The sequence below is a fragment of the Equus asinus genome, chromosome 14 (genome assembly GCF_041296235.1).
Source record: "Equus asinus isolate D_3611 breed Donkey chromosome 14, EquAss-T2T_v2, whole genome shotgun sequence".
Classification (NCBI taxonomy): domain Eukaryota; kingdom Metazoa; phylum Chordata; class Mammalia; order Perissodactyla; family Equidae; genus Equus; species Equus asinus.
The window spans coordinates 45,823,745-45,848,404 of record NC_091803.1 but is presented as its reverse complement, the minus strand read 5'-3'; the positions used below and the strand labels follow the sequence as shown (position 1 = coordinate 45,848,404).

Genomic DNA, 24,660 nt, shown 5'->3' with positions numbered 1-24,660 from the left:
TTTCCAGTCACACTTGGTTATCACCAAGAGACAAGGAAAGGAAAGTGGGTGGACAGGAATGTCTATTACAAGTAAATTGGTTTAAAATACTAGGATTGTTGTCTTTTTAATAGACTATTTTTTAGATTTACAGCAAAATTGAGAGGAAGGTGCAGAGATTTCCCATATACCCCCTGCCCCCACACATGCATAACCGATGAACCTACACTGACTCGTCATCATCACCCAAAGTCCACAGATTAATGAGGGTTCGCCCTTGGTGCTGTACATTCTGTGGGTTTGGACAGATGTCTACTGATGCGTATCCACCATTATTTATACAGTCATTTCACTGCTCAGAATTGGGTTTTTGTGTACAGTGTGGATGGTTCATAGCCCTGGGGCATCCTAAATTGATGTGCATGGTTCTCTCCACTTCATTGGATTTGGGACATGGGCTGCTTCGACCACATCCGGGATGGGGCCAGTGGTACCACCCTTTAGAAGGAGAGACAGAAAGCAGCTGAAGGGGACCAGAGGCTAGCAGAGCTTGGACCACATGTGTCAGAAGGGAGAAGATGACCTGGGGGTGTCAGACACTGCTTGGCACAAATGACCTCATGGCATCCTCACAACAGCCTGGCCAGGCGGCACCAGATGAGCAAGCAGACCAGAGAGGCTTGGGGATGTGCCCAGGTCCTGCCGCTTGTGGGTGAGCAGTGGCTGGAGCCCAGTGTCGGCTCGCTGAAGTTCGCTCTGGGCTCTTCCCAGGCTCAGTACTGACCGTGGGCCATTCTAGGATCAAGGCAGAGTCATAGCCCCGGATAGGTGAGTTTCCCACTCTGGGGTCTGGGGGAACTTGGGCTTCATGTAGGGCTGCACGCAGATGACCTGTTGTGTTCTCTTGCTGACCCGGGTGGGCTCAGAAGCCCACACTGTCTCAGTCTTTCTCCTCCTACCCTGCCTGGCAGGCTCGCTGCCCTCCCCTCAGATCTCAGAGGCTGTCCCTATCCCCCTAAAACAGCCCCTCCTCCAATTGTTATTTGTCCCTCCTGTTCTCTGCTGCCCTTGTGTCAATCTATACTCATTCATTGCATGTTTCATGGCTTTCCTGCTAAAAACTAAGCTCCTCAAAGGCAGGGAGCATCACTTTTTTGGTTAACGTTGTATTTAGGGCCCAGCACACCGTTAAGTTGTCAAACATATGCTTTTGCAATGAATGAATGGATGGAATGAATTTGGTAGGACTGCTACTCCTTTTTGTGACTATGGGTATGGAGGCCAGGGTTGGGTAGTAAAAAGATGGAGGTTACACAACTCCATATGAGAAAAAAATAAGGCTGCCTCAGAACCTCGGGCGAGTGACCTGTGTTCTCTGGGCCTCCATTCCTCTTCTCTAGAATGAGTGGGAGATGGGAGGCTGAACCACCCCTGCCGTCTAAAAGCCTGGTGGACACTACAAACAAGGAGGGTTGTTACTTCCTTGGTTTTACTTCTCAGCCTTTGCTGTGAGCAGCTCACCTTTTCTCAGCAGTGTCCGATTATGGCGACCTGTGGTCCACAGAGCTGCCACGTTCCTTCATGCGTTTTTTTCCAGCCTGTTTCGAAGATCACCCACATCCTGGGGCTGCACCTGGAGGCAGGCCCGGCCCAGGAGGAGAGTGAGGAGAGAGGAAGGGAGAAGGGGCCAGTCATCCTGCCCTCAAACTCAAAGAAGGACTACACCATTGGCCTCACTTGCTTTCTGGAGATGAGGGTGCTGTGTGCAGGGATGTCAAAAGGCGTTGCTCCTGGCTGGCGTGGGGAGTCCTCCCTGTGCCCTGGGCTCTGTCCACGGTCTGTCAGTGAATTTCAAATGTGCAAACAGGGTGGTCAGAGCTGCTCCCTGGGCTGTGGTCACAGTGCTCTGGTTCACGCCTGTTGGACTAAACTTAAAATCGTGTATCAGTCATGCGTCTTCAGTTACTAAATGCTCTTTGGCCATCGAGCCTCCTTTGTTGCAGGGTCGGGGTACTGAGCCTTCACCACTTGATGACTCCCCTTGGAATTTTCATGCCTGTCGCTGCCCCAGCAGCTGCCACCCCAACCCCAGTTCCAGAAACAAAGCCCTCTTCTTTTGGAAGCCATCTGTGAGAACAATGGCCTTTATTTAAAAAATAATTTTTTGTAACAAGAAAGGATCACAGTGACTGTGCCTCCAGTCCCCCCAGACAGGTTTGAGAGGTGGGCAAGGTCAGAGTCCAGCAAAGTCCCCTTTGTGCTGCTCCAGCCACTGGTCCAGCGTCCTGGCCTTGGGGTTAAGCCTCAGGGTCAGTTTGATGTTGCGGTCGGGTTTCAGGGCATAGAAACGGAACATGTTGGCCAGGTCCTGGGCACCAGGGAAGCCACGCTTCTCATACTCCTCAGGAGTTGTCTGGAAGCAGAGGGGTGTCTGTTAGGGTCTGTCAGCACCTCAGTGCCCTGAGGCGTTGGGGGCTGGGGCCTCCCGACCTCCCACAACCAGAGCTGCACTGCTGGCACCTTGCTGGCACTGAGGGCCTCACTGAGAGTTCATCTAAAAATGTTCTACTAAAGAGATGAAAGTTCGAAAACCACTGTTGTAGGTCAGTTTAAATCCTGTTCTTTCAAGATCGTGAGATGAAAACTTCTCAGTCCCTTCTAAGTCAGAACTCTGCTCATGTCACTTTCATGCTCAAAAGCCAAAGCTGTTCCCTTTTCCTGACCAAACTCAATCCTAACTCCTCAGCTCCTCAAATCCTCTACGACCTGCCTCAGGCCATTCTGTGTTAAGACAGAAATATATGGCCATTTAGTGCACAGTTTCCAGTGCGTTTCACCGTGCTAAGGAGGCGTTTATGTCAATTATTCCACTCAATCCTCACAGCATCCCAAGGAGGTGGATACTCTGCACACACCCATTTTATAGATGAGGAAACTGAGGCAGCGAGGGGTCAGGGACCGTGCCCCAGGTTACACACTCGTGGGTGTTAAAGGCTGGGAACAGGATCTGAGTCTTGGGGTCTGACCAGCCCAAAATGTGTCCTGCCACAGCCTCCTCCCCATCACTGCTCTGCTTGGGTGTGGGCTCTGTGCGTGGTTCTCTCTTGTAACAACTCGGGGTTTCCCAGATTTTCTTTAATGAGGGGGTCTTACTTTCATGACGGGAATGACAAACAAGAAACAAGGCACCTGGGGGGCTGGACAGGAAGGCCGAGGGTCAGCAGGGAGAGGAGGGAACCGTGGGCCTCCTGCCCACCTAGCCAGGCCAAGTCACGGGGTCAGGGGTGGGGCCCATCTCTTTGGCCTCTTTCCCCTTCCCCTCCCTCAAGTCACATCCCAGAGGGCCCCAGCACACTCTGCGTTTTCGTGCCTCCTTGCCTTGGCCCCTACTGTCCCTTCTTCCTGGAAACCTTCCTTGCCACTTGGTCAACCATGTAAGCCAGAAATTTCACTTGGCAGCCACACTTGGCTCCCAGAAACAGCACAACATAAACGTTTACAGCGATGATGAATTCAGGTGTACCTTGCTCAGAGAGCAATGGGGCAGCCCCAGATACCCATTCCTTACTGCCCACAGAGCCATTCTGGGGGTTAAGACAACCTGACCATGGCTGCCAGAGTCCCCTCGCGGGAGCTGAGCCATCACCAAGCCCCCAGCCTGGGGCAGCAGGGGCCCACCTTGGCGTCACGCACAGCCTTCCCGGTGTGCTTGGAGAGCAGGGCGGCATACTCTTCTGCTGTGTGCCTGCAGGTACTGAGCCCAATGTTCTGGCCAACGTATTCTTCTGGCATCTTCAGCAGACTGAGCACCACAGGACCCAGGTCGCTCACGGACATGCCGTCCATGGGAACGTCACCCATGGGCAAGCCTGGGGGGGGGGTGGGGAAGAGAGATGGGCTAGAGCGTGACTCCGAGGAGTTGAAGCTGGTATTCCCACCAGCTAATTGACTGGACGTGTGCACAGGTCAGCGCTTGGCACAACTTGGACACCTCCTGGTGTCTGTGTAAAGCAGAAGCAGCAGTGGAACTGCACTGGGATGCGATCCGAGCTCTGCCACCTCGGCACGCTGTTTCAACTCTCTGAGCCCTGTTACTCCACTCTTAGAGGATGGAGAAGAACCCCGGACCTGCTCTCCCCTCCCAGGGCTGAGATGGGGACAAAGGGGACAGGAAAGGAAGGGGCCTTTTTTTTTTTGAGGAAGATTAGCCCTGAGCTAACTACTGCCAATCCTCTTCTTTTTGCTGAGGAAGACTGGCCCTGAGCTAACATCTGTGCCCATCTTCCTCTACTTTATACGTGGGATGCCTACCACAGCATGGCTTTTGCCAAGTGGTGCCATGTCTGCACCCGGGATCCGAACCAGTGAACCCCAGGCTGCTGAGAAGTGGAACGTGCACACTTCACCGCTGCGCCACCGGGCCGGCCCCAAGGAAGGGGCTTTGAAAGGTCCCCGGATATGGGCTGGCGTCCCTGGGGCCCCACCACTCCTGAGGCGTGGACCCTGCTGTACTTCGTCACCTCCTGGATTCCTGATGTGGAAACCTGTGGGTGGCATTCCAAACACCAACTCAATTACAAGAGTGCTTGATTAGCCAGAGGCCAGGGCCTAGCCCAGAGCAGCACTCAACAGCACTCCAGAAATGTGCTGAATTTATGAGTGTCTCTACCTGCCAAGTCAGTTTGGTAGATGGAGACGCAGAGCAGCGTTTAGATGTGGCGCCAGGAGTGCCTGGGTCCTGCCACTGTCCTCACCTATTAAAGGGGCCACTGCAGCTGCCCACTGAGGTCCCACAGGCACCTGGTGGGGATGGAGCCCCAACGCACAGACTGAACACAAGGGATACCCCTGTCCCCTGAATAAAGCTCTGCAAACTATAAAGGGGGTGCCAGTGTGCCAACACTAGGACCAGACCCTGCACACTGGTGGGCCAGACTCAACAGAGGGGAAGCTGGCGTTCACAGAGAGGGTAAGGGGTGGCCGGCTGAGGGACTGACCGCCCCCCACTCTGGCCTCCTGAGCATCCTGCTTTAACCCACTGGCTGATTGGCAGGATACAAGTTGCAGAAAGTTCTCTCCAAGCCAGGGGTCCAGGACATCCAGCTCATTTACAGATTTGTAAACGGGCACTGAGAAGAAAGTACTTTCCTACTTTGTAGAATCTACAACTGATCTATGTACTTCCAAATCCTCTCCTTATCTCTGAAGAAGTAAAGATACTGCACTTGTCTCTGGAAAGCTTTCCACTGGACAAAGCATCACCTCACCACACCTCGGCAGATTTTCTCATCACCCCTGAGAAAGTTACACCCATTGCACAGAATAGGAAGCAGAGGCCCAGTGAGGCTACACGCCTTGCTCAGTCACAGGCCTAATGTGAGATAGCCAGGGCTCAGACCCAGAACCATCTGACAACAAGCCCGCTTTCTGTGACACCCACAGCTGCATGTGGTGAAAGCAGACACTGAGGAAGGAGGAAGGACACTCACTCAGCAAGTAGCTCTTTCCACCTGGGGCTTTCTGGGGCAGGAAGTAAGAGAGTAAGTTCTCGAAATAGCAGGGCAGCCGCACGCTGGTCATGGGAACGCCGATGTCCCGGAAATATTCCTCCACCTCCCCTTTGCCATCAAAGTGGCCCGCAGCCAATCTCCCCGCCGTCAGCTTCTTGATGTTCTCCAGGCCACTGTAGACCACGTAGCGAAGGCCCAGGCGCTTGGTCAGATCAGCTAGCAGCTTTCCCTGGGCAGGAAAGGAGAAAGCACCAAGCTAGGAAGGAGGATGTGTGTCCCCAGTCATGGCCCTGACACCATGGACCCCTGTGATAAGGCTCCCTGTTCCGGAATGATATTCATACATGACACCACACCCTGATCATGGGATGGTAAGCCCTCTACCACCCACAGAACCATAGCGTCTCTTCTCTACATCATCCGGGTTGTTCTACTTTTGGTTGTGCTTGACCACGGCCCACTCATGTGCAATCTGAGGGTGGGCAGGTGTGTGGCCTGGGGAAGGCCCACACAGAGGTTTCCCATCTCTGCCTGCTCTGGCAGAGCACCCTGTCCACAGTGCTAAGATGTCTTCCTTGGAGAGCCCCAGAGTCCACTAGGGAGGAGCTACAGCTCAGGGGTTAAGCACACAGGCTGTTTGGGTTCCAGACCCGTCTCCGCATGGTACTAGCTGTGTGATCCAGGACAAGGGGTCTAACAGTTCTGGCCTCACTGGTTAAACAGGGACAGCAACACTACCTGCTGCATAAGCTTGTGCAGGGGGCTGGATGGTGGCCTCCGCGTCCTAACCCCTGGAAGCTGTGAATGTGACCTTATTTGGAAAAAGAGTCCCTGCAGATATAATTAAGTTAAGGGCCTAGAGATGAGATCATCCTGGAATACCCAGGTGGGCTCTCAATGCAGTGACAAGTGTCCCCTTCTAAGAGACAGAAGAGGAGAAGACACAAAGAGAAGACCATGGGAAGACAGAGGCAGAGACTGGAATGATGTGGCCACAAGGAGAGCCAGCAGCCACCAGAAGCTGGAAGAGGCAGGGAGCGAAATCTCCCCTAGAGCCTTGGGAGGGACGTGACCCTGCTCATACCTTGATTTTGAACTTGTGGCCTCCAGAATCATGGACAATAAATAAATTCCTGTTGTTTTAAGCCACTTGGCTTGTGGTCACTTGTTACAGCAACCGTGGAATACTAATACAGGCTGCCAGAATCATGAGACAACATCCGCTTCAACCAGAAAAGCTGTCTTTGTCCACCCTATGGAATGGGCTTCCACGTAAGACTGTAATCGAGGGAAGGGTGAAGGCTAAGAACAAATCTGGAGACCAGTGGTCCAATCAAATCTCCCTTTATTTTCAGAGGAAGAAAACAAAGACCAGAGCAGGGAAGTTACACGTCCACAGCCACATTGCAGCTCGCCGCAGACGAGGCAGGGCTGGAGTCGGAAGAGCATGGTTCTCAGCCTGCTGCCTTTTCCACAAATACCTGGGCACCTTCTATGTGACAGGCACTGGGCCAGTGTCTCCATTTTCAAAGTGACAAAAAGATGGCCATGTCTCATGGTTTTCCATCTCAGACATATCTCTCCCCCCGCCACGTGGAGTCAATAACCCCCTAACTAGAGAGAATCTGGGTGGAAAACAGAATAAAGGGAAACACAGATCATGTGATTTGGAGTTCATATGATCTTGGGATCAAAACATGTGAAAGGGAACATGGGAGACTTCTGGAATGATGGAAATGTATTATATTTTGATTAGAATGGCAGTTATATGGGTTTATTTTCAAATTTCATTAAAATGTACAATTAAAATGTGTGCATCTTATTATAAGAAAATTACAGGTCAACAGAGTTGGTTTTTTAGGAAATGTGAAAAGTCACTTGATGGCAAAGTAGACTAATGGTTGCCTGGGGCTGGGGGGAGGGGGGATGGGGAGTGACTGCTCACAGATATGGGGTCTCTTTTTGGGGTGATGAAAATGTTCTGGAATTAGGCAGTGGTGATGGCTGCCCAACTCTGTGAACATGTTAAAAACCACTGAATTTTTAACTTTAAAAGGGCAAATTGTACAGTAGACGAGTGATGCCTAAAAAAAAAGTTACTGGATGAGAAAGCAATCACCTCCTGCCCTCATCAAAGTCTAGGAGGTCTGCACGGGACAGGAGGGGAAAGGTCTGCAGTGGTCAGTGGTCCTGGGCAGGGTCAACACCTCTCTGGCAAGTCAGAGCTGCCTCCCAGCAACCAGCTGGGACCTGGGAGCTCCCTTTAGGATGCCCAGCTCCTAGCCCCAGCCTCCCCACACCCTCCCGCATGCCCTCACCTGCTTGACCTCCTGCTCCTGGCTGCAGTTCTCCCAGTAGTTGGTCACGATGAAGGTGGCATGAGCCCCCGTCAGGGCCAGCTCCATGCTGGCCTCGTCATCCTGGTCTCCCTGCACCACTTCTGCACCCCGCAGCCTCAGCTCCTTCGCTGCCTTCTGCCCAGGGTCCCGGGTCACCACTCGAACCCTGAATGTCCCGTCTTCCAGGAGCGTCCGGGCCACGGAGCCTCCCTGGGCACCTGCGATGAGTCAGAAAGGTGTGCAGGGTCGGACCTGCCTGGGGGTCCTGCAAAGGGTGAAGCCCAGAAGGGAATGCTCCGCCACAGCAAACACCGTAGACACTTTCTCCTGTCATCCTCACGAAACTCACCTTACAGCATTTTTTAAGTAACAGTGTTACTGAGATAGAATTCACTTACCATAATGTTCACCCTTTTAAAGTGTACAGTGCAGTGGCTTTTGGTTCTTCAGAGTGTGCAACCATTTCCACAGTCAATTTTAGAACATTTTCATTGCCCCAAAAAGAAAATCCATATCCATCAACAGTCATTCCCCGTTCTCCCCGCCTCCAGCCCCTGGCAACACTCATCTACTTTCTGTCTCTGTGGATTTGCCTATTCTGGGCATTTCATATACATGGAATCACACACTATGTGTGTGTCACTGAGTGACACTCTCACTGAGCATATTGTTTTCAAGGTTCATCCATGTTTTAGCAGGCATCACTTAAACTTTTATAAAAATTTAAAAATATATTATGAAACATTTAGCACATACAAAAATGGATACCAATACCCATCTACTCAGCTGTCAGCTTAATAAAGTATTACCTTATTACCTATACCAAGAAAATTGTAAAAATTAAAATCATCGAAAGGAAGTAAATGAAAATCATTCGTATATGTACGTACAAGAACAGTGACTATAGCACCATTTGCAAAAGTGGAAATTTACACACAACTTAACTGTTCTTTGGTAGGAAACTGGTTAAATAAGTGGTAAGTCCGCATAAAAGTGATTAAAAAGAATGTGACAGATCTGTATGTATGACTTGGACAGGTGACCATGACATGTCCTAGAGTGGAAAAGGCAAATTGTGAAACTAAACTCCCTTCATACAGTTGTGGTGGGGACGTAAAATGTGCAGGCGCTTTGAAAAACAGTCTGGCAGTTCCTCAAAATGCTAAACACAGACTTACACTAGGATCCAGCAATTTCGCTCCTAGGTATATACTCAAGTGAAAACATATGCCCACACAAAAACTTGTACATGGGGGCCGGCCCTGTGACATAGTGGTTAAGTTCGGTATGCTTTGCTTCAGTGGCTGGGGTTCGTGTTTGGATCCTACACCACTCGCCAGCCATGCTGTGGCAGCAACCCACACATCAAGCAAGTGGAGGAAGACTGGCAGAGATGTTAGCTCAGGGCTAATCTTCCTCAAGCGGAAAAAAAAAAAAAACCAACAAACTTGTACATGAATGTTCATAGCAGCATTTTTCAAAATAACCAAAAAGTGGAAAGAACACAAACGTCTATTAACAGATGAATGGATAAACAAAGTGTGGTCTATCCATGCAATGGAGTATTGTTCAGCCACAAAAAGGAATGAAGTTCTGACACATACTACAACATGGATGGACCTTGAAAACATTATACTAAGTGAAGGAAGCCAGTCACAAAAGGTCACATAGCCTATGATTCCATTCATATGAAATGTCCAGATCAGGCAAATCTACAGAGACAGAGAGCAGACTGGTGGCTGCCAGGGTCTGGGTAAGCCGAGGGACAATGGAGAGTGGCTGCTAGTGGGTATGGGGTCTCTTTTGGGGGTGATGAGATCTTGTAACACTGATTGTAGTGATGGTCATAGAGCTCTGTGATTATACTAGGAACCAGTGAACTGCACACTGTAAATGGGTGAATTGTATGGCATGTGATTTATATCTCAATAAGCTGTTTACATTTAAAAAATATATATAGGAAAGAAGAAAACAGTTGGGGGCAAAATAAAATGCTACCATTTAAAAAATAATATCTATTTAGATACAGCTAATCTGTCTGGTTGGATACTCAAAGAACTTGATAACTGATGGATGGGTGGGGAAGGAAGAGGTGAGAGGGAGATTTTAATTTGGGTATTATGTGCAACTACTACTTATTCAAAAAAGTTAATGTAATTAATTTAAGAAAATTCAATGGGGGAGCCAGCCCATGGTGTAGCGGTTAAGTTCCAGCACTCGGCTTCTGTGGCTGGGTTTCTCGGTTGGAATCCTGGTGCGAACCTACACACTGCTCATTAAACCATACTGTAGTGGTGTTCCACACACAAAATAGAGGGAGACTGGGACACATGTTAGCTCAGGGCCAATCTCCCTTACCAAACTAATAATAATAATAAAAAATTTCAATGGGAATCTGTGCTTAGGTCCTGCCCCAAGGCCCTACATTGAGTCTGGGGTGCGAGCCATCTAACTCCTCCCTCCAGACCCCGAGGGCGTCTCCCGGCGCTGGGGGGCGCCCTGGCTCTGCGGGGCTGGGCCGGCTGGACCTCTGGGCTGGCCACTCCAGGGAATCCTGCGCCCGTGAAGCCTCGGACTCGGGTTCCACTTACCCGTGGCTCCAAACACCACCACCAGCTTCTGGTGCGCCATGCGAGCCGGGGCAGGAAATGCGGTCGGGAGAGGCCTGGGGGGCGTGCAAGGCGCGAGGTTGACGAGGATTGGGCCAGGGGTCCCCACCCAGAACGATCTGCTCCTGCACCGCCGAGGACCGAGGGGGCGCCGGTCGGGAGAGATCGGGGGCCCGCGAGCCCCAGCCCCGCCCCTCGCCCCCCACCCCCAGCACGGATCCCCTCCCAAGCCAGCATCACCTCTCCGCCGCGTACTAGGTGGGAAACGGTCAGAAAAGACCGCGATATTCGCAGCCGAGTCCACCGTGGAGGGGGAGGGTGGAACCGTGCGAAGGGCACCGACCCCCGCCTGCAGCTCCAGCCCCACCCTGGCAAAGCCACCCTTTCTCGGCCGCCCCGCGGGAAAGGACCCCAGGCCTCAGTGCTTCTGAACTCCCGCCGACGGGGCCCGACTCTGAGCGGAGCTGCCGCCATCCCCCCTCCACGGGCGCGGGTGTTTCGTCCCGGCTCCCGCGGCGCTGGGCGGACGTTCGGGACGTGCCTGCCCCGCGCGTGCGCAAACCGAGTTTGCGTAGGTCGTCGGGTACGAGCGAAATGCACGCGCAGAGGCTGGACGGCTCGAAGCCAAAAAAAAAAAAAAATTACCTCTTCATCTTGTATGAACATCTGAACTTCAGATACGGGGTGTTACGTAAAGATAATTAAATCTGTATCCGTGAGTCTTAACCCTCTGAGGCCCTTTCCGACTTCTTGTGTGCCTGACTCACGTTTGAGATTGCTCCTACTTGCACGGATGTGCGTTCTTTTTAACAGAAAAGTGAGATTTCCTTGTGTTCAACTGAAATGACTCAAAAATGACCATGCCACTCCTCTTCTGAAAACGTACTGCTGACTGGATAAGAGCATTCATTTTTTCTTTCATTCATTCATTGCAAAATGTGTATTGACCCACCCGGGAATGTCAGATTTGTGACAGCAGGCGCTTGTCTGTTTTCACTGCTGAATTTCCAGCACCTAAAATAGTCCCTGGCACAAAGTAGGTGCTCCGTAAATATTCGCTTCTTGACTAGTTGTGTAAACATCTGCGAGGCACTGGAGTTACAGGGAAATCAAACTAAAACTGGTATTATTTTCCTGAATCTGGTGGCGGAGACAACCCACAAGGTAACGTGTATTTTATTTATGTAAAATATTGGTCTTTATCATAAGATGCATGTATTTATTTTAATAAATACTTATTTATGTTTACTTGTGTTTACATTTATAAATGAAGATACCATCTGTGTGTTTATCTTGCATAAACCTCTGTAGTCTCCACACCCTGTAACATTATGCGTCTGTGCTCAGACTGTAGTTTGCCTGGAATACCTTCCTCTGAGATAGGGCTAACTCCTACTCGTTCCTTAAGACTCCACATAACCATCACCTCCTCAGGAAGCCCTCCCTGACTTCTAGGCTAGGCTAACTACTCCTGTTCCACTCCCATCTCTATCCCACTGGCAAAATTGTCTTTACCATATTAGACCGAGGGCTTACTGAGAGCTGGCCCATGTATTTTTTTGTCTCTGTATCTCACCCTCCTGGCACAATGTCCAGTACTTCGTAGGAACTCAATAAATACCTACTAAATGGAACCCAAGTGCATATTCCTTTGATAACAGATGAGGTTTTTCTTCAATTTGACAAGAGATTTTCACATAGTGTGGTATATGGGCTAACTATTCTGATTCAATACTGATTCCGCTTGAACTAAAAAAAGCCTCATGTGGCCTATCAAACATACATTGTACATCTGCTTTACTCATTACAGCAAAGAAAGCACTCTCTTAAGAAAGCTTACTTTCCCTCCTACACCCTATTAGTAACGCCGCTATTAGTCTCTTTCCTGGCATCAGGGTCATGTTGACCTGCTAATTTTGCAACTGAATACCTCTTTGAAACTTTGATGAATATGTATCCCAGGCATGTTTAATATATGTCCTTTGTCCTAAAAAGGTATAAGACTGTACAGAAAACCATGCTTCTTCCTTTCTGGAAAAGGCCTTCCCAGGTTATAGTCCTCACTCTGGCTCAAGTAAAACTCACCTTATCTCTCTTATCTATAGAATGGTTATTGGTTATTTTGTGTTGACAAACTGCATGGGGATAAACCACAAAACCTGATGTTCCACAGTCTCCACTTCAAAGAAATAAATCCAAACAAGAAGACATCCAGCAGGACCAGCTGCGTAATTTGCAAGGCCCACTGCAAAATGAAAATGCAGGATTCCTTATTAAAAAGTTACTAAGAATTTCAAGACAGCAAAAGCGGAGCTTTAAACCAAGTGCAGAGTCCTGAGTGTGGGACCCCATGCAACTACTCGGGTCAAAAGCCCTTGAAGCCAGTCCTGGTGCCAGGTTTAATTGAGTAGCATCCCAGGGCCATATTGGGACCCAGGCAACTCCAGTGCCTTTTTGCTTACCTGAACCTGCAGCTTGGAGGTCAGTATAGGCAATGAGAAGCAGGGAATGGCATCTCTGCCCCTGGGCTTCTGGCCAGTGGTGCTGGTGCCAGGGGGCTGTCAGGAAGTGGGCTGGCAGATTGGCAGCCTGGGCAAAGGTCTGGTCTCTTGAAGCCCCATCCAGCCCACAACCCAGAGGTCCCCTGAGGGCTGAGGGAAGAGATTTGGCTACTAACTAGTGTGTGCTCTGCCATGACTCAGCACTTCTGTGGGACTTTATATCCCACAAAGGACTTCCTGCAAAGCACTCGCCAGTTCACCCAGCCCAGTGACATGTACTGATAACAGTGGGAACCCTTTTCTGGGCTCCTCCTCTGTGTCAGGCACAGGCTAAGCCTCATGTTATCTCATGTGAAACTTTGCAGCACCGTCTCCTTCAATCAGTGCTTCACAGTTTAATTCAATTTTATGTGTGTGTGTGTTTGGGGCATGGGGCAGAACAGTGTGTACTTCCTGTTATGTCTTTCTTAAAATTCATTCTTTTTTATTTGATTTTGATAGCCAAGAAATACCTAATGCATTTATACATTCTCATAAATAATTATACAGATAAAGCACAAGTGACCCTTGACCTCCCTCTGTCATTCTAGTGTGTAAACTTTCTCAGCTTTTGGATACATTTACATACCTAAACATGAATGTATAGAAAGATAACATTGTGAAGTTAAAAAAGATAAGAAGGATCATCTAAATATATTTTCCCCCAAATTTTATTATGAAAATGATGAATAAATGACAAGCAATAGGATATATTGGAATATATGAGGAAGCTATTTTGTTTAAAACTAATTTGGCCTGATCTTGTCTTTCCAAAAGGCCTGATATGGCCTGTTGAGCATGGCTTGTACATCTACTTTAAACATTTACAATGTCCCAAAGACAAGAATGATGCCCTTAAAGAGAGGGATGTAGCTTCCCCCCATATCAGCATTTCCTTGAGGATAAGCATCTTTTCCTAGAAACTAAGGATTAATTATCCATCTACCATACTTACCTCATGACCATTGATCTGCTGTGCCAGCAAAGTAATCTCGTGACTATTGTAAAAGGGACATTTCTATCATATGTGATGTATACTCCTTGTTCTAAGACGGTATATAACCACTCTGTACCCTCCACTTCTTTGTGAAGGTACTCTCTTGGGTTATATATCCTTAGGGTTGGCTCATAATAAACTCACCCCAATTTTGATTTATAGATTATGAATTATTCGCATCCACAAAAGTTTATAAACATACAGAAAAGTTGAAAGAACTGTATAGTGGACATTCATATACTTAACACTTAGATTCTTGGAATCTTAACATTTTGCTGTATTTGCTTTATCAGATGTCTATCCATCCATCAACTATCTTATTTTTTGATGCATTTCAAGTAAGTTGCAGACATTAGTACCCTTCAACCTTAAACACTTCAGCGTACACATTATTAAGAGTTCAATATTTGTTTTTTAGGTTAATTTACATACTTTCTAATGTATTTTTGTATTTTCCTACAGCTTGCTTTTCCCCCTTTCTATTTAATGTCCTCCCTCAGGTGTCTGCTCTGCCTTTTTAACTGTGGCACAACACTATTGAATGGATGTGCCCCTGTCCACGCCCACCCCATCCTCTTCTAATGGGCATTTAGGTTGTTTCAAGGTTTTCACCGAAAGGGAGTATCCTGTTAGGTGTTGCAATGACCTTCCTCGTTTGTGTCTCTTTGGGTTCTTGCAAGTGTTTCTCTAGAATAGCTACCCAGAAGTGAGACTGTTCGATCAAGGAAGATGCCCACTTTAAGAGAGTTGCTAAATTATCCCCCGCTTCCCCATAACTCCCACAAACACTGCATATTTCCCATACCTTTGTCAACACCGGACATGACCAGTCATTTAATCTGTAGCCAGCCGGATGGTTAAGAAAATGACGGGAAGCCAGAGTGGCGGAACGGAAAGGGCAGGTGGAGCCCCGCGCCAGAGGAGCCTGACTAGGCGGTGACATTGGGCCAGGGAAGCGCGTACCCCGGAGGCGTCCTCATAAACACCAGCTCTCAGGAATGCCGCCCCTCAGCCCGAGCAACCTACCTCCGCGGAGGACCTGGACTCCCAGAGGGCAGCCACGCGCCGCCGCAGGGGCGTGTCCTCCGCAGGCCCCGCCCCCGCTGCGTGCGCACGTCGGCCGCCCTCGCGCCCGCCCGCTCGGCTGCGGCGGCCGCGGCTCCTGAGGGAGAAGGTGACGGACGCGGGGACGCGGGGACTGAAGGACGGTAGAGCGGACTCGTGGTCGGTGAGTGGCCCGCGCCCTGTCGGGCCTTCCCGCGGGCTCTTCGGCGGACCTCACCGGCCCGGACTCTGGGGAGCTGGGCTGGATGGGCCGCGGCCCCCTGCGTCCCCGGCGCGGCCTCGGGAAGACCCGGAGGGCGGGGCGGGGCGGGGGGCAGGGGACGGCCGGAAGCGGGGAAGCGGGGGAGGGGGCCCGGCGTAGGGGGCCCCGCTTCCTAGACTACCGTTCCGAGGCCCGGGGAGGCCCGAGCCGCCGTTCGCGCTGGTCCCCATTGGGCCCCCTCCCGGCGTCCAGAGTGCGCCGGGCGAGGTGACCCCGGGGTCGCCGCGTGTGCCGTTGGCGTTCCCGGCGCGGGGTGGTGCAGCCTCCGACCGCCCGGCCCGCGGCGCCCGTCCCCCGTGGCCCGCGAGGACCCGGCCTGCCCGGGGTCGGAGGTCGCCCCGGCGTGGCGGGCTGTGGGCGGGGGCCGGGCCTTTGCCCTCCTTGCTCGTGACTCACCCCCGTCGGAAGGGCCCTTTGAGTCACTGTCGTGACTCCACTGGGGGCCCGCGGCCGCCGCGGTGCGGAGCGCAGAGTGGGAGGGATCGACGCCGGGGGCAGCCGGTCTGTCCGGGCAGGGAGGGCGCCTGTCGGGCCCTGGATGTAGGTATTGGCCTGGCAAGGGCGCAGGGCCCGTCTGGGTCACGCCGATTGCCTCGGTTCTGATGAACCCGTTGCGTGGCCGGTGGCTGTCGTCCCTCGTCGTGTTAACGTTCAGGGCTCTGCAGCAGGCAAGGCGGAGCGTGATTGAAAACAAGGAACCTCGAACGGCGCTCCGCGGTTCAGGAAGCCCCCCTCGCGCTCGGCCCCTTCCAAAATTCTCTGAGTGGGACGTTTCCCCACCTGTAAGATGGGCTTAATGAGGAGAATCGGTTCAGTGACTTGACCTGCATCCCACAACCAGGAAGACGGCGCAGATGGTCTTGGTCATCTGCCTCCGGATCCGCTGCTCTTTCCTGAACAGAGTTGTAGGGATTGGAAATGGATTCTGTTACTTAAACTGTCTTCCTCTTCCCCCTAAACTCTCCTCCTAAGTAGAAGGAAACGGAAACTTACTGGTTTTGTGTATTTGAATTTCTGGTATGGCATTAACCAGTGTGTTCTGATTAAAATTTTAACTCCCATGTTAAAAATTACGATTTTCCTTTTGTGAGGTGGGGGATAAGGAATATATATTAGTAAATCTGTGCTTTGTTCATTAGTTTTTTTTTTCAAGAAACATCCCAAGACAAAACATCACGAGCTTATCAGGAGCTCGCAGTTCACTTGGGCGTTTACAAGTTTACTTGGTGAAATTGGACAAAATTTCAGATGCAGCACCTAAGCCAACACTGGTGAGGGTGGGGGCATTCGAGGGGCTTTGGAAATGCGCACTGGTTGAGTGACCTCGTCTAACTGGGGATGTGAAGAGGAAAATCTGTGATTCCCCTGCTGTCTTGCTTGATTTGCTTTTTTTCCTTTGCTTGGGTCAGTAAGGTGAAATGCTGTGAGTCACCAGAGTCAGGAGTATGAGCTACGCTAGAAATGCCACAGAGAAAATGAGTTAGAGAAAATAGGGTATTAATTTGTTACCTTTAGCTCACTCCTTGTCGAGTCTGTTGAAAAGCAAAACTAGACAGCTGGGGCTTTTGGGCTACCTTCATCTTTTGGGCTTCCTTTAAAAACTGACTCCCTTGGGGACCAGCTCCATGGCCGAGTGGTTAAGTTCGCGAGCTCTGCTTTGGTGGCCGGTTGTTTCGCCAGTTCGGATCCTGGGCGCGGACATGGCACCACTCATCAAGCCATCCTGAGGCAGCGTCCCACATGCCACAACTAGGAGGACCCACAACTAAAAATATACAACTATGTGCTGGGGGGCTTTGGGGAGAAAAAGGAAAAATAAAATCTTTAAAAAACAAAAAAAAACTGACTCCATTTAGGACAGTTGGGTTCTGTATCAGGGTTGCACCAAAACTGGAATATCACTCCTCCAAGAGGAAGTTATTTTTGAAAATTGGAATTATATATTTCAGTGTAAAATTTAGAATTCAGCTTGTCACTTCTTGGAGAGAAAAGAGATGAAAAACTTGAACTATAAATTACCTCCTTATATATTATGGGCCATAGTTGACTAAAAAGTTATAAATAGACTTTTAATGCAGTCTTTTTTTCTGATAGTAATTAATGGGAGAATTAAGAGGTTTGGGTCGCATCTTCTTTTGTGTTCAACATAGTGAAGGTTATCTGCTTTGTAACTTAATTTATTATGTTTGGTTTATTTGTGCAAAAACATTGGATGAAAGCTCTGTCTTTTGTTGTAATCTGAATAATTTCTCAGGATGTTTTTGCACTGCTGAGAAGCAGCGCCATTACCAGTTAATTCTTGCCAGCAATGAGAGAGAGAAATCTGTAATTGGAACAGTTAATATAACTGGTTATACAGAGATTCTTAACCTGAATTCTGAGTACATGGGTGAACTTGAGGGGCCTGTGGTTGCTCAGGAATGGGATAGGCAACATTTTTTATATGTGATTGTCTTGGAGAGAGAGTCTCCAAGGGCTTCTCAAAGGGATTTCCAACCCCAAAAAGACTATTTATTATATTCTGGCAAACACCCTTGCTACTCATCTTCAGAAGTGCATGTCTTTGAATTTATATCTTCAGATGAGGAGGTATGTGGGTAGAAGATTAGAGACTGAAACCCTAGGATTCCTTTGTAAACAACAGCCTTCCACTCATCACTAACTGCCATGGGGCATGTGTGAGTGCTTGTTTCCATGCACACAATGATCTAATCTGGTTTATAGGAATGGGGCAGCTAAACCACCCTCCCTGATTAGTGTGGCTGGGGCTCCAGATCTGCCCCCAGGGACCTTTCAGTTAAGTGCGACTGATTGGAGTATGCACCTGTCCACAGAGTTAGAGTGTTGGGGATGGGGTGAGTTGAAGATACAGAAACCACATGCTTTTTGGAAGGTCAGGACATTTTCAAGAAGCTGCTGGACTATTGGAAACAAGGTATGAAAGAGTAGAGGGAGCCCTGGCCCAGCCGCTGGCAAGCCCTGGGCAAGTCCAGGAACAGTGGCTAATTTAGGACCAGCTTTCTTCTGCTGCTTTGGACATATAGGCCTAAGAGATGGGCCTAGAGCTGCCATCACTTCGCACATGCAGAGGAAAATGGGAGCTGTCTGTTTCAAAGTGAGTATCCTAGCTCCCCTACGCCACAGCCAGCAAACTCAGCTGAGCTCAGAGTTCCTGAGGGCACTGGAGGAGCTGACTGCCTGAGTCCCCAGCCCCGACTACCACTTCAACTCTGCATGCTCCACTGTACTTGCTTTATATATTGGCCTTCCCTGTAGGGCTTGGTTTAAAAAAAGTGGTGAGCGTGCCTCTCAGAGCTCTGGAGCACATGACTCTGCTCGCTCTTGGCTTATAAGTTGTTGAACAGTTGCTCTCTCTTTGTCTACCTTCTTTTTTCCTAAAGTTATTAATTATTGCCTAATCATGTCCTTAGTCAACAGTAGATGTTCTGGATTATTTGAATTTCTTCTTGATAATGATTAATGGAGATGATAATGTTTGACCAATTCTGAGGACAATTCTTGACAATTATAATTCTTGACAATTATAGCCATCTGCTTCATGTATCTTTAATTTGTGTAGTTTGTGGGTGCTGCCTCATGGAACAGAATGTTACTCAGTTTTACAGTGGCAAATTGCTGTTTGGTTTTTTCTTTTCAGTAAATTGTGATCACTGTAGTATTTTGCTTTTCCCCTTACGATAATGATAACCTAATCCCTTGGTGTGTTTCCTCCAAAATGTGCTTAGAGACAGGATGTGGGCTTGTTATGAGATTGTACAGCTATTGCCTTCTTTGGGTTGCCTGCTTCCCTAGAGCAACAAACATGAAGAGACCACTGCTGCGAAATCCCTTCTCTAAAGCCAACTGGGGAATAAAGGGTTTTCACAAAGGTGGACATTGGGAAATGTCAGGTGGTTTGTGCATGCATGGGGTGGAGAAGTGCTGGCAAGTGTGTGTTACCTTGACTGTTAAAATTTTACCTATACATTTCTTTGAAAAAACCAGTAAGGCAGTGTTCTGCTCCTATTCAGACTTTCAAAGTCCTTAAAACAAAATCTAAAAGGTATGTTCTCAGTACCTGTATCTGGAATGTAAGGAAGCCAGTTTAAAACCAATGCAATGCAACATTTCTCCTTCAGAAATGACACAGTGAATTATTTGAGCACAAAGCATCACATGCTTAGTGCCCCCATAAACTCATCTCACCCAGCACCCCCTGTCAGTAGAAATTTCTACAGTAAATATGCTGCTCAAAAATGCTTACTGACTAGCCAAACGTTTTTCTTATTTCTGGCATTTACTTTTAACTGTCTTCCTTGTCATCTGCACTTTGAGAATACCTTGATTTTTGAGAATACCTCATATTCTGGTGCCTTGCGTTGGGCAGTAGGGGAAAAAGATAAATGAGCTGTTATCTGGAAAACAGACATATAAACAAATACTGTAACAGGATACAAGTGCCATAATAGATCATAGAAGCCTTGCTTATGTAGTTCTTAATGTAATTTCAGGCCTCAAAGATCATCAAGCTCATTGTTTTCTAGATCGTATTTCTAGAAGTAGCACAACCCCATTTTCGGAGGAAGTATAGCAAGGAGTAGGGGAGCTGCTCTGGCTGAAATGGGTGGGGGAGGCCCATAGCCTTTCATGCTTTGCCTCCTCTTAAATGCCATCTTCCCTGCAGCTCACTGAGAGTGCCTCTCATTTTATAAATGAGGATGTTGGAGTTCCAGGGAAGTCATATTATATAGCCAGCTAGTAAGAGACCTGGTAGTAGAACTTTGCTCTCCTGATTCTTAACTTACTTGTCAGTCAGCCACCAGACTGGTAAATGGCAATTAGATTTCTCCCAGTTTTATGTTCCATTCCACAAAGAAGTCAGTAAACACATTTCTGTCAGGGGCTTTGCCGCTGCCTGGCTTCGTTACTGAGCTTGCTTTAAAGCTTTTGCCTTGTAGAGATCCAAGTACGAATCAGTCCTATTCCCAGGAAGGTACTGTGACCTTTTTCATTGTGATCCATGGACAGTGCCAAGTTGCACCATCTGCTAACAGCCTCTTCTGTTTTCTGGTGGAAATTCAGTTTCCCAGAAATCTCTGTAGAGGATATTTGATGAAGGTGTGAAGCATGGTATCAAGACGAATCTCATCTCTCTCTCTGTAAGCTGATGAAGGGCTGAGAAACGTATTAGACTCATGTCCCTTCTTGAACTACCTTAGCACTGCTTCTGAGGTTCGAGCAGGATTTCTCAACCTCTGTGTCGTTGACATTTTGGGCTGGATAATTGGTGGTGGTGGTGGCGGCGGTTATGGTGGTGGTAAGTGTTTGTGTGTGTGAGCGTGCAGACTTGTGCTTGTGCTTTCTGTGCATTGTGGGATGTTGAGCAGCAACCCTGGCCTCTACCCACTAGATACCAGTAGCACAGCCTACCCCCTAGTTGTGACAATCAAACATGCCTCCAGACATTGCCAGATGTCCCTTGGGGGCAAAGTGGCCCCCAGCTGAAAACCACTGTGTTGGGGATTGATTGTCATGATACATAAATGCAAATCAGATTTGTCACAGTATCAAATAAGGTTTTCAGTTACCTAAACCTTTATAGTGATGAGCTGCTCTAAAGAAACAAAACAATAATGAGCCGTGTTCTCCATCCTGACTCTCTGTAGCATGAAGGGGTCTTCACCTAACTCGTGTTCAGAGTCTCCTTGAAAGAGTTTGAACTGTCTTCCTTTAGGTCCTTTTTAAAATTTATTTTGTTAGATGTTCCAAGGTTTTTCTTTTCCTTTCTTGAAATCTGGTATTATTAGAATACAGAAGTTTTATAAGAAAGCAGAGGTTTTTCATAGTGAGCCTTTACCTCAAAGTACCCAGGATAGATTTGATGCTACCTGAAGGGCCTCTCATAGAGATGAATATTTCCATTTCTTATCTAAAAGTATATGGGAACATTTGTTAACTTTAAATGACACTTTCTTTAGTTTATTAAACAGTGTCATATGACATGTCGTAGTTTTGTAAGTAATTGATTTTATTTAATTCTCATACCTACCTTGCAGAGTTGTTATTACTATCCTTACACATGAAGAAACTGAGACTCTGAGAAGTTAAGTAGTCTGGTCTGAGCTAAGGCCATCCAGCTGGTATACAGCAGAACCCGGGTCTGCTCTCTCTTGTACATAACTAGAGGCTGCACTTCAACCACATCCCTGTGCTGCTTCTCGGCCGGTGTGTGGCCAGTGGATTGTGGATTCTCTCTTGACTGGGCTTAGTTCAGGTAATATTTGTTGGGTGCCTACCATAGGTCGGCTCTAGAGATCATCTTCACTCATTCACTCTACTCTTTTGGTATCATATCAGCACATTAGTATTGTACTGTACAGAAAGGAATTCTGTGCGTATGCCTTCTATTCAACTTGTTGAACCTGAGGCCAGTCTGGTGGCACAGTGGTAAAGTTCGCACGTTCTGCTTCGGTGGCCTGGGGTTCACCAGTTTGGATCCCGGGTGCAGACCAATGCACCGTGTATCAAGCCATGCTGTGGCAGGCATCCCACATATGAAAAAAACAGAGGAAGATGGGCACGGATGTTAGCTCAGGGCCAGTCTTCCTCAGCAAATAGAGGATGATTGGCGGCAGATGTTAGCTCAGGGCTAATTTTCCTAAAAAAATAAACAAAACACCAAAACCTTGTTGAAACCATCTTCTAGAAATTTAGAAATTTTGAGATGGAGAGATTCAGTCTCCATGTCATACGATGTATTGTTGTTTGTTGTTAGTGCCCTTGAGTCAATTCCAACTCTTAGCGCCCCTGTGTACAGCAGAGTAGAACCCTGGCCGGTCTTTTTTTTTTATATGAAGGCAATTTATTAACAGAAAAGAATTATTTGAGGAGTCCTGTTCACAGATGGCGACCACGGTGACCCCCTTTCCTGTGGGTGCTATCAGAAGAGATGGGGGGTGACATCCTCAATCTGCCTGATCTTCATTCCAGAGTGGGGAAGGGCTTTGAGGGCTGACTGGCCCTTGGGCCTGTTTCCTGCTGTGGCCCAGAGTTTGATGTGGAGGGCAGTGATGCCAAGCTCCTTGCACCTCTGGGCTACATCCTGGGCAGCCAACATGCCAGTGTATGGTGAGGATTCATCTTGGTCATCCTTCACCTTCATCCCGCCAGTCACACGGCAGATGGTTTCCTTGCCAGAAAGATGAGTGACATAGACAAAAGTGTCATTGAGGGATGCAAAGATACGGCAGAAACCAAATACATTTTCTCCTTCAGCCACCTGAGATCTGAGGCTGATGACCTGTTCTACCTTCTTTTCCTATCCCTTGCCCAGTGCCATTTCTGTACTTCTTCCTGCCCAGTCTTTCTGCACCATCCTCTCTCACCTTCTGGTCCTCTGTCAGACAATGCTCTGCTGTTTTTCACAGGGTTTTCATAGCCAGTTTTTTTGAAAGTGGGTGGCCAGGTCCTTCTTCCTCAGTCTTTCTAGTGTGGAAGCTCTGCTGAAACTTGTCCACCATGGGTGACTCGGCTGATATTTGACATACCAGTGGCATAACTTTCAACATCACAGCAATATGCAGCCACCACCATATGACAACTGACAGACGGGTGCTGTGGTTCCCTGACCTGGAAACAAGCATGGGCCGTGGCTGTGAGAGCCCAAAATCTTAACCGCTAGACCTCCAGGGCTGACTCATAGGATCTATGTATACTGAAATACAAATACTTATATTTGTATCTAAATTAACAGTCACATGTGGTATTTATACAGACACTGAATTACTGCCACTGACTGTTGCATGGGGAGGCTGTGTCCTGTGAATTTTATACTACTGAGGAAAGTAAAGCACATGGCTGTAGAAATTTCACACATAGATCAGGCAGAATAATGTATGGTGATCTGTTCTCTCTTCCCTTTGATCCTAGAAGGCTTCATTGAAGAGCTGGAGCATCTAGAAAGAGAGTTTAAGGGCATTTTGCTAAGTAAGCACTGTGCCACTTTGATTTTTCTTCCTTTTAAGTGTGGTTTTGAGGGATGTTGCTAGAATTTGTTACTAACAGTGAAGTTTATGAATGTTTTGTCTTTAAAAAAATAAGTTTCATTGAGTTAAAGATTATCCCTGTAAATCAGCTCTCATTCTGAGAGGCTTTTTAGAGTAGAAGAGAGGGCTGCTGTTATAACTAACTGCTGGTCATTTCACATTGCCTGCGATGTATTTTCTTTACACTCCTACCCCTGGCTGTTCCTGTGGGCCATTGTGATTCATGTACAAATCAGGCCAGATATACTGAAGGAAGAAAACAGTTGAGAACCCTCATTCCTAGGAGCTGTTGTTGCCTGGTTCATTAATATAGGGAACCAGACAGTAGGGTGGCAGCAGGCTGACTGCTCTGTGCCCCTGACCACTCCTCCACTGGAGGCAGGGCCTGCCGGTAACTCTAGGAAAGCCGAGCCTCTTATTCTGAGGAAGTCTGATAGCTGCTGCTGCTGGTCCCCTGCTACTGTAGACACAAGCCTGTGTAGGATGGGGCCAGCCTCTTGGAGTTACCAGTTCTTGGTCTGGGCCTGTTTCCGTACCCCCACCTCACCCCCCACCCCCACACTGCCAGAATCTAGGCAGTTACTGTGAAGAAGGCTGGGAATAATACCTAACTCGGTAGGCCTGTGGGAACATGTTAAGATCCCTTGCAGGTCCAAACAGATATAGGAGTCACCTCATTAGATTGACCAATGCCTTGAGCATTGCTAATCATAAATAAGAAGTTTATGTTGACATACTTCGATTCTTGAAACCAGATCTTCTATTTCTTGGTAGTTACTGTGGAGATGGGTGCTGTAGAGCTGTGCAGACTCTATTGTGACCTCCCCTTCGTGCAGGGATGCCCCGGAGCCTCTGGCTTCATTGTCCACCAAGGTCTCAGAGGTCTGGCTGCTTCCTCTAGGCATCGAGTGGCGGGGGATACATCCTCCCCTTTGGGACCAACCATCTCCAGCCTTGGCTTGCCCTGCTAGTCAACAAAAGCAGGGCTCACCAGAGAACAATCTCGAGTTGCCATGTAATCTGACTGAGCCAAGGTGAGTGTTGCAGGGATGGGCAGCAGCAGATTCTATATCTCCAAATGGGACCCTGAGCATTTACTTCTCAGAAATCATAGGATTGAGCTCGTTTCATACTGAAAAACAAATGGCAGGCAGTGGCTTAGAAAACCCTCCACTGCACTTGTAAATGCAGTGTAGTAAAGCCTCGTTTCCATGCTACTCGTACTCTGTGATGACACCATACTAATCTCACATGCATGTGCCACTCTGAAGGTTAGCTGGGGACACAGGAGGAATCACTTTGCATTCAGAAGGA

General features: G+C 48.4%; 2 protein-coding genes and 1 pseudogene across 9 annotated transcripts in view; 1 reads left to right on the top strand and 2 right to left on the bottom strand.

The window, feature by feature from the left end:
- Nucleotides 1-418: 418 nt before the first annotated feature.
- HMOX2 (heme oxygenase 2) overlaps nucleotides 419-24,660 on the top strand; it is a 38,001-nt gene continuing 13,759 nt past the window's right edge. The window contains exon 1 of one of the 3 annotated variants that reach the window (XM_044746278.2): nucleotides 419-807. The gene's annotated coding sequence lies outside the window, so the exon portion shown is untranslated. Of the gene's footprint in view, nucleotides 808-11,000; nucleotides 11,602-15,065; nucleotides 15,203-24,660 lie in introns of those variants that run through there. The other 2 variants (XM_070485043.1, XM_044746277.2) reach the window with 2 other exon arrangements.
- On the bottom strand, nucleotides 2,108-15,119 carry NMRAL1 (NmrA like redox sensor 1). Of its 6 annotated transcripts, none has more exons than XM_070485044.1 (7): nucleotides 15,001-15,119; nucleotides 12,523-12,682; nucleotides 10,420-10,493; nucleotides 7,808-8,046; nucleotides 5,469-5,718; nucleotides 3,658-3,848; nucleotides 2,108-2,392 (listed from the first exon to the last, which is right to left on the bottom strand). In XM_070485044.1, the coding sequence occupies exons 3-7, from the start codon at nucleotides 10,457-10,459 to the stop codon at nucleotides 2,213-2,215; spliced, it is 900 nt and encodes a 299-aa protein (XP_070341145.1). In that variant the 5' UTR covers nucleotides 10,460-10,493; nucleotides 12,523-12,682; nucleotides 15,001-15,119; the 3' UTR covers nucleotides 2,108-2,212. The 6 variants fall into 6 exon arrangements, with proteins under 6 accessions (XP_070341145.1, XP_070341146.1, XP_044602215.1 ...); XM_070485045.1 differs by lacking the exon at nucleotides 15,001-15,119 and adding an exon at nucleotides 12,900-13,090; XM_044746280.2 differs by lacking the exon at nucleotides 12,523-12,682 and having other exon boundaries at nucleotides 15,001-15,069.
- LOC139040226 (small ribosomal subunit protein uS11-like) lies at nucleotides 22,066-22,823 on the bottom strand (annotated as a pseudogene).